The sequence below is a fragment of the Gouania willdenowi genome, chromosome 5 (assembly GCF_900634775.1).
Source record: "Gouania willdenowi chromosome 5, fGouWil2.1, whole genome shotgun sequence".
Lineage (NCBI taxonomy): Eukaryota > Metazoa > Chordata > Actinopteri > Blenniiformes > Gobiesocidae > Gouania > Gouania willdenowi.
Genome location: NC_041048.1, coordinates 19,704,409 through 19,713,275, shown reverse-complemented (window position 1 = coordinate 19,713,275; position 8,867 = coordinate 19,704,409). Strand labels below are relative to the sequence as shown.

The 8,867-nt window shown below is 36.2% G+C and overlaps 2 protein-coding genes across 3 annotated transcripts in view; one reads left to right on the top strand and one right to left on the bottom strand.

The window, feature by feature from the left end:
• Window positions 1-170: 170 nt before the first annotated feature.
• Window positions 171-2,027, bottom strand: gpx1b (glutathione peroxidase 1b). Its single transcript, XM_028446876.1, has 2 exons — window positions 1,701-2,027; window positions 171-775 (listed from the first exon to the last, which is right to left on the bottom strand). The coding sequence occupies exons 1-2, from the start codon at window positions 1,911-1,913 to the stop codon at window positions 425-427; spliced, it is 564 nt and encodes a 187-aa protein (XP_028302677.1). The 5' UTR covers window positions 1,914-2,027; the 3' UTR covers window positions 171-424.
• Window positions 2,028-3,088: 1,061 nt separating this feature from the next.
• The window catches only part of fancd2 (FA complementation group D2), a 31,772-nt gene continuing 25,993 nt past the window's right edge, over window positions 3,089-8,867 (top strand). The window contains exons 1-7 of one of the 2 annotated variants that reach the window (XM_028446821.1): window positions 3,089-3,215; window positions 3,435-3,504; window positions 5,049-5,183; window positions 5,277-5,344; window positions 6,994-7,100; window positions 8,631-8,691; window positions 8,779-8,831. In XM_028446821.1, coding sequence (XP_028302622.1) covers window positions 3,435-3,504; window positions 5,049-5,183; window positions 5,277-5,344; window positions 6,994-7,100; window positions 8,631-8,691; window positions 8,779-8,831 — 494 coding nt within the window. In that variant the 5' untranslated portion in view covers window positions 3,089-3,215. Of the gene's footprint in view, window positions 3,216-3,434; window positions 3,505-5,045; window positions 5,184-5,276; window positions 5,345-6,993; window positions 7,101-8,630; window positions 8,692-8,778; window positions 8,832-8,867 lie in introns of both variants that reach the window. The other variant, XM_028446820.1, reaches the window with a different exon arrangement.

Below are 8,867 nucleotides of genomic sequence, written 5' to 3'. Positions count from 1 at the left end.
GTGTCCCCAGACTGGCTGTTAGTGGGATTATGATCTGCATGGACAGGTAGTTATTACACACTGCAGCGGTGTGTACAGTACACACCCACAAATTGCACAATGTAATGGCTGAATGTCTGAGATTGGATTTGGGCAAGACAAAAAATAAGTGGACGATAGAGGCAATCAGATTAGGTTTAGTAAAAAGACTTTATTGGTTACATCACAGTTGTGCTTTACATGCACCCAATGATGTCAGAGGTTGAAACTTGTACATTTCATCAAACACCCTCCTCACTATTTGGTTTCAGAGGATATCTTCATGTAGTAGAAGAACAACAGGATCATTGAGCACATGAGAGCACAGCCCGAGCTACCAAGGTTGTGGAGGGAATGAGCGAGTTCTCCGTTTTATTATTATTTAAAAAAAGCAGGAATGACTTTGCTACTTTGTCTGGCTGAGGAGCTTCTTGATGTCTCCATCGATGTCGCTGGTGAGGAACTTCCTGCTGTAACGCTTGAATGGAACTCCGTCAGAGCCAATGAGGAACTTCTCAAAATTCCAAGCCACGTCGTTCCTGCACACCGGGCTCCAGATGATGAATTTCGGGTCGGTCATCAAGGTTGTGGGCTCATCGCTGGGAACGAAGAGCTTCTCTTTCAGATACACAAACAAGGGATGGGCGTCTTTTCCATTCACGTCCATCTTTTCAAGGATCTGAAACTTTGGCTCGAAGCCATTTCCTGGACGGATGTACTTCAGGGAAAAGAGGATTTCTTCATTCTTGCAGTTCTCCTGTGTGATTAAGAAACACTGAGTCATTGAAGGCTCACTGGGCTCTCTATTCATTCAAATCTCAAGGAGGAAAAAGGAAGAGTTCATATTTTTTTGCTTCCTGCTCACAACGAAAAAGTTATTGTAATGTGATAAGAGCATTTCATGTTCATCTTGAATTTGAGAGGAAAAGAACAAGGGCATTTTATCCATTTTTTTTTTTTAACCAGAAATGAAGTTAAGTCAAATATTGCGTCAACAAAATCTAGTAAATCTTTCTAATAAAACTACACCTACAGAATGGCAGAGTAACATTTTGTTACCCAACTTGTTTCGTAATAGCAAATCTTTCCATTACTTCCTCTTCCCATAACATACCCTCCCTATTGCCCAAGCTCCAAGAAGTAGACATTGTTATTCATTCACCTATTTAATCATTACCCAAACACAAGGGCATTAAAAAGAGAATACAAACACTTATTATGAGCTAAAGTTATACAATTATCAGTGTGAACTATGAGTTAAGACGGAGACATAAAATACAACACCACTTTGAATGCTTCATTATATGATTATAATGATCTCAAGTTAATCCTTGAGCTTCAAAGTAAAAATAGATACATTCACACACTTGTTTACACAGTAAAGGACTCAAATTATGAAGGAACCAGGAGGAAAGCCACACCTGCAAGGTGAGAACACGCAAAGTCCACACAGGAAAGTCACAAGTCCACAAAGCCATGAGGCAGATCTGCTTACCACTACATGATCATGTTACAAAGGTAAAAACAGTCTGTTGTTCAACCCCAGAATGAAGAAGTCAAGTGTTATGGTTGTAATATGATTTATTAATCTGTTCATACAGAGCTCAAACCCCGCCCTCTTTAGTGGTAGCCTAGGTTATAATAAACAGATTATAATTACAACCAGGACACCTTCCACTCACCTGATGGCCGAACTGGTTGCAGGGTACTCCCAGTATAACAAGCCCCTTACTGGCGTAGCGGTCGTGGAGCTCGTTCATCTGGGTGTAATCCCTGGTGGTCGTACCTCAGAGAGACGCCACATTCTCAATAAGGACAACTTTGCCCTTCAGCGACGAAAAATTGAAGGTTTCTCCTGTCAGGAGTTTAGCGGTGAAGTCGTAGAATGATGCCATTGTTAGTGGTAGTGATGGTGGAGGAGGAGGAGAGAAGTGGAACGTGTTTCTTCACTGCCACTAACTGTAGATTTAACCTTTCCATGCATCCTCCGCCTCCTCACGCCTCCTGAAGCTGCTCAGACCTGCACAAAGATCCTAGTGAGTCCAGATGGTTCACATGTACTTTATTTATAGAGGATAACTAAACACCATCATATGGAAGACAGTTTCCGCCACTAAATAAATAAAAAAAATAATAAAAAATCACTATGGAAAATCATAATTATTGGACGAAAAGTCACAATTCTGAGAAAGAAAGTCATAATTATGAGATGAAGTCATAATTATGAGATAGACAGTCATAATTAAGACAAATAGAGTCATAATTATGAGCCACACAAATTTTTTTTTACAATGGAATGTGTTAGTAAACTCATAATTATGAGAAAGGTCTTCATTATGATAAAGAAAGTCATATATATGAGCTAAAAAGTCATAATTATGAGTCACAAAAATCACTATGGAATGTCATAATTGAGTAAATTCATAATTATGAGAAAGAATGTCATAATTATGATAAAGAAAGTCATATATATGAGATAAAAAGTCATAATTATGAGTCACAAAAATCACTATGGAATGTCATAATTGAGTAAATTCATAATTATGAGAAAGAATGTCATAATTATGATAAAGAAAGTCATATATATGAGATAAAAAAGTCATAATTATGAGTCACAAAAATCACTATGGAATGTCATAATTGAGTAAATTCATAATTATGAGAAAGAATGTCATAATTATAATAAAGAAAGTCATATATATGAGATAAAAAGTCATAATTATGAGAACATTATTTTTTCTGTGAAGTTGCAAAAAAACATACAGAAATGTGACGGAATCATTTTTCAATAAAGACGTAATTATGTACTTCCACTATTTTCTACACTACGTACCATATGTTGAATTCTAAAAACTGAATAAACCCAGAAACAATTCCAGTAGGTATAGGTGGACTGTATAAGAATACAATAATATTATGTCATATAAATAGACATGTAAATGATTCATCAACTGTTCATGTTCATATAAAAATGAAGTGAACCATCTTGGTGCACTGCACTCTTTGACCGAGCTGAATGTTTTAATACAAAGCGTGTCCCGGAAGGAGTTTGCGTTCATTCAGAAAGGGTTTTCCCACCAAGCGGGCTGCACATTTATAGAAAACAAACGTCTCCTGATGACGCACCGAGCAGTTAGCGCGGGAGGTTTGTTTGGTAACTCCAGAGATTCACAGACATTCTACCCTGACCGCTAAACGTAAGTTTCATATTAGCTTCATGTACGGATATTAAAGCAAACAAAGCCAACGTCACATAGACACTATTGCTTTTTATTTAAAAAAAAAAAATTATAAAATGAATGAGAGTATTCTTGAACTATAAGAACTGTTTGGTAAAAGTAGTCGTACATTGTTAGCTAGGGGGTTAGCTAGTTTACAGTGATAAACACAGCTTTACTGACATCGTCTTTCACCAGATGTTGCGCAAAAAGCGACGTTCCTCTGTGGATAAAGGAGACGGACCTGCCACAGCTGCTACCACTACCAGTGAGTGCCATTACATGCACTTCATGAAGTTCATTAATAGGCTAATAACTCTAATAAGTCCAGCGGTTTGCATGGAAACCGATTCAGTCAACACTTAACCTGAGCTAACTTGTCCAAAGGTCATTGTTATCCCACCACTGTCTATATATACTGCGTACACACACACACACACACACACACACACACACACACACACACACACACACACACACACACACACACACACACACACACACACACGTGTATAAACTTTGCAAAGTTCATGCACAGATATGAACTTTTTTTGAAAAATGTCAGGATGATAAATTGGTTTTAATTTTAGACTGATATGAATTATCGGAAAGAGACACTTTTTGCACCTAAATTAGAAAAAAAACGTCTTTTTTAAATTTTTAAAAAATGTTATTGTTTATATATAAAATTCACTTGAGTTGAAAGGGTTATGCCCATGGTTGTTTTTCAAACTGTATCCCCCCCCCATTTTTTTTTGACATATTTAAAATGTTATTAATTTGTTCCAGACATTTCAAAGTGCATGTAACAGAATGCAAACACATGCGAAAGGGTAAAAGAAAATAACTAAATAAAAAAAACAATGTTTTATAGCATATACATATCTATAACCACTTTTAAATACATCTTTTCAAATAATTGAATCCATTTTTTTATGTATGTATTTTTATTTAAATAAATAAAAATCTAACCAATGTGTGCACACCAATCTTTATATTTATACAAAATACACACACATTCAAATACATGTATAACAACTATATCTAGCGTAACATAACGTCATTAACCAACATTTAATTTTCTCGTATGACTGAATGTGGTGGTCAGAGTGGCCATGTTCTTTTAAAAACCACAATATATTTATATATACAGATGTAGCTTACATTTACCCTAAAGACTTTGATGTAAATAAATAAATAAAGTGCCTATTTGTACGGTTTCCGTACAGACAACCCTCGGTGCTATTGGTACGGTTACAGAAGTACACGTACGTAGCGTCTTAGGGTTACAGTAGGTTATAACTCAATATCACAGCAATTTTTAGGGTTAGGTTCAGGGTAAGTTTTGGTCTTAGTCACGCGACCTAAACTGGCCAATGACTGACCTATCACGTGACGTAAACTGGCCAAAAAGGGGCGCTGCGTACGGATAGAATGTCGGTATATTGATACGGCAACTGTACGGATAGCCACTGCGATAAATAAACATTGGCTTCTGTCTGTATTTGAAATACCTGCTGTGTAGTGCGTTAATGCTGGTGTTGAAGTTGTATTTTTTCAGGATGGTTATAACATCTGTTGCATTCACTGTTTTATTTCTATGCTTATTTTTGAACATTATCCAAGAGGACCATTTTTTTTTAAAATTTGATCGTTGTTTACATTTCATCCATCCCTAAATCTTTCACTCCACTATTCTTAACTTAATGAATTCCGACTAAGTGATTATGTAACTGGAGCCACTCTCTTAACTGGCTCTTAGTAACGTCATAAACCTAAAAAGTGAGGTTAACGTGTTGTTTCTTTCAGAAGCGAAGAAAAGCCGCAGCAATGGTTCCACTAAGACTAAAGAGCAGATTCATGAAGAAACTAACCAGAGTGTGTTCGGCCTGTTCCTGAGAAAGGCAGGGGTCACAATGAAAGGTGGCCACGCCCCCAATGAAATCGGTAAGCAGCGCTTTCTAAATTAAGCCAAACCTCCAAGGTCACTCGGTGTGATCACGTGCTCTCACCTGCATCATTTGTGTTTTTTCCATTTAGCTGTTGATCAAGTGGTTTTCCAGAAACGGATACAGAAACAACTGCAGAAGAGTCCCAGGTTCCCCGGAGTGAGTACAAATATAATGGTTATGATGGGAATCCTCCCCATTATAACCACTACATCAGGAGTTTCACCATTTATTCTCACCTCTGTGATTAAATGGTGAATGATTCACAAATGCTGCACAAAGTTGATCCGCAGAGGCATTGATGACAATCTGGTTGAATTAAAAAAATGATGAAAATCCAACAATGAACGCAATAACAGCTGAGAAATGAGATGAAGTTAAAAAAAATAAAAAAAATCCCCAACAATGAACTTGTTCTTTTATAGATATTTTTCACAATAATACCTATGCTAATATACCACTTAGTGCTGTAAGGTATGACCAAAAATTTCGATCACAGTTTTTTTCAAAACATATCTTGATTACACAACATTTTAACCACATTATTTTAATAATTTAGAGAATTTAATTATTGCAGTAAATTGTCGAGAAAAACCTATTTTACTTCCATTAAAGGTGAATATTGTAGAAAACGATGAACATCCAAACTAGTGTTTTTACAGGCGATTAAGATGCTTTTGTTTAAGCAGCGCACTGCTACAGCAACTCTTCCTGGGGTCATTTTACATCACACTCATTCTCTTTACACAACAGTTCTTTATAAAAAGTCATAATGAAATCCAAGAAACATTTTCAGATGCTACACTAATACACACAAGCTTAGTGTTTCCTTTTAAGACACAAGTATTTTAGAAAAAGATGAATAATTGTATTCTCATATCAGGGTTAGGATCAATTATAATTGTGGTCACGTAATTGATAGTTAATTGCAATTATAGTGTATTTATAATCATAATTTCAAAAATCTGTTGCTGTCATAATTGTAATTACATTGTAATTGAGTTCAGATAATTTACTTTGTAATTGTTATTGTCATGAAAATTCTATAAAAAAAATTCAATTATAATTTAATGCAAAACTGGGAACCATGTTACAGTTCTATGTACAGTTCTACACATATGTAGTTAAAAAATATTAAAATATGTTTAATATCAAGCTTTCCAACATTTTACCATTAAAAATATATTTTAATCGAGGGGTTTAGTGACACAAAAAAGGCTCAGATGTCCACACCAAAAATATTAAAACCAATATTTTCATTGATTAGGTAGCCTAATAAGGTAACCAATATATAGGAAATAAATTAGATGATAGATATTTGTTTTTAGTGTATTTTACAGCTGATTTAAGACCTGTAATCATAAGAGATGCTAACAGAAAGAGGAAGGTTTACTTTTATGAGGTTATTTATTTCAGGCTCAGCAGTTGTGATGAATTTGAATTGAAATTTAGTAATTGAGAACGTAATTGCAATTGACTTTCTGAGGATAAAAAAAGAGTTGTAATTTAATTGTAATTGGAAAAAATGCTGATCATTGTAATCGTAATTGAAATGTAATTGTAACCGAAAAATGTAACTGACCCCAACCCTGTCTCATATTCATATTCACTATTAATTTCCTCTAATATAATGAGTTGCTTCTTAAAGCTATGACCAGTATTTTGTTGCCTAATATTCAGTGGTGAATTAATCTATTCATGCATGGGTCAAAAACATAGCTGTACATTGGCTCAGACTACTTTACCATTCTGGTGGACTGAAACACTACCATAACACCTAATGGGCTCTTGTGTTTTTGTGTGTGTAGATTGTACAGGAGTTCATCTCAGGGTTGGAGTCGTTCATTGAGGACGAGGACAGGTTTAGGAACTGTCTCCTTCCATGTGTTCCTCAGCTGTCTGAGGCAGAAAGCAGGTGATTTAGACACAGATGCAGGTACAGCTTAGCATGGTGTGATAAAGTCATCTTATGCTCTTTGCTACGGGGAGAGATTCATCTAAAAAATATTCACAAATAAATCCACAATTTTCACATGTGTTTTTCAGATTTTCCCATGCGTTTTTCAGTTCCACAAATGTATCCACAATTTACACATGCTCTATAATTTGTGTGTGTGTGTATTTATCATGTGTAAATCTTCAATTGTGCTTTTAGATTGTGCAAAGTGCGTTTGTGGATCGGTCGGCGTGTGCATTTATTTTTGAGACAAACGTAACGCAGCTTCACTCAGAATCACACACAGAAATAAGTCTGTGCTGGAGATAAATTCTATTTCCTGAAACAAAAACAGATCAGAATCAGAATCAGAATTGGAAAGGATTTTATTCGCCAGGTACAGTTTAAAAACAGTACAAGAAATTTAACTCGGTAGTTGGAATGAAGGACACATCTCAACATACCAGGGCGCCATTTTCTGCGCCCACATATTTGGATGAAAGGTGGGATAAAAACAGGAGGAGAAGTGATAGAGAAAAAGGCAAGTTTGAAACTGAATTCCTTGTTGGAGAAAACAGTGTTAAACTTGGAAAAAACACCTTGGCAACATGTACCTAAGCAAAAACACAGTCAAAGAACACGAGACATGGCACGTAGGTAGGGTGGGATGGGTGGTTGGCTGGGAGAAGGGGTCTTGGTGGGTAGGAGAAGAGGATTCCAGCCGTTTGGGGATGCGGGCATGCAGCCTTGGGTGCTTCACCACGCCACCGTGTGGCACGGAGGGGAGGGGGGTTGAGCAGACAACCAACAAAGGCTTTGAAATATAAACCTTTAGCTCCGTTTCTGAAGACAGCCAGATGATGTGTGATGACCTTGAACATTTCAGACAGACAGAGCCGCTGTCTGCTGAAATTTCCTGGTGATAAAAATGAGAAATCCTTGAAGATGCTACAAAATGATCTAATAACATCACTGTTATTCACTGCAGTGTCGCCAAAATCACTGCAGCCTTCCCTTGTCTCCTGTTGATCATAGTGCCACTCATGGTTTGACAAAAATACTTTTTTTTCCTAATTTGTATGAATTTTATTAGTAATAAAATGTCATAACTTCACTCTAATGTCCTGTAGACAAATGAAACTATCCAATAATCAAACGGGTTCTGTTGATCACATTACAACACTTGTTTTTTCACAATTTTAATGGGTTTTTATTTAAAAAAATGAAAAACCAGTTACAGGCTATTTGATCAATTTAAGCATTCTGGTTTCAATTCACCATTGAACTCAAGCTGCGTTACGTTTGTCTCAAAAATAAATGCATGTGTGGACCGATCCACAAAGCACAATCCACAAGCACAATTGAAGATTTACACATGATAATTCATGATAAATACACACACGCAAATGATAAAACGCATGTGTAAATTGTGGATCTGAAAAACACGTGAAAATCTGAAAAGTACATGTGAAAATTGTGTATCTATTTTCTCCCCATACTTTGCTGCAGCTCTGTCAGCACCTTTCAGGAAAGTCTGCTGCGCTTGTTGTTGGGCATTGAGATGTTACAGGTACATTTTCTTCTAACAAGTAAAAAAAAAACATGCTTTTTGCCATTTAACATGAGTTTCTAAACTCTCTCTCACTCTTTCTTGTAGACCCCAATAATTCATACATTGCTTGAGAAGCTTCCTGAGTTCATGTTTGATGGGTCAGTATCTTTATAACAATACAGCTCATAACTAAG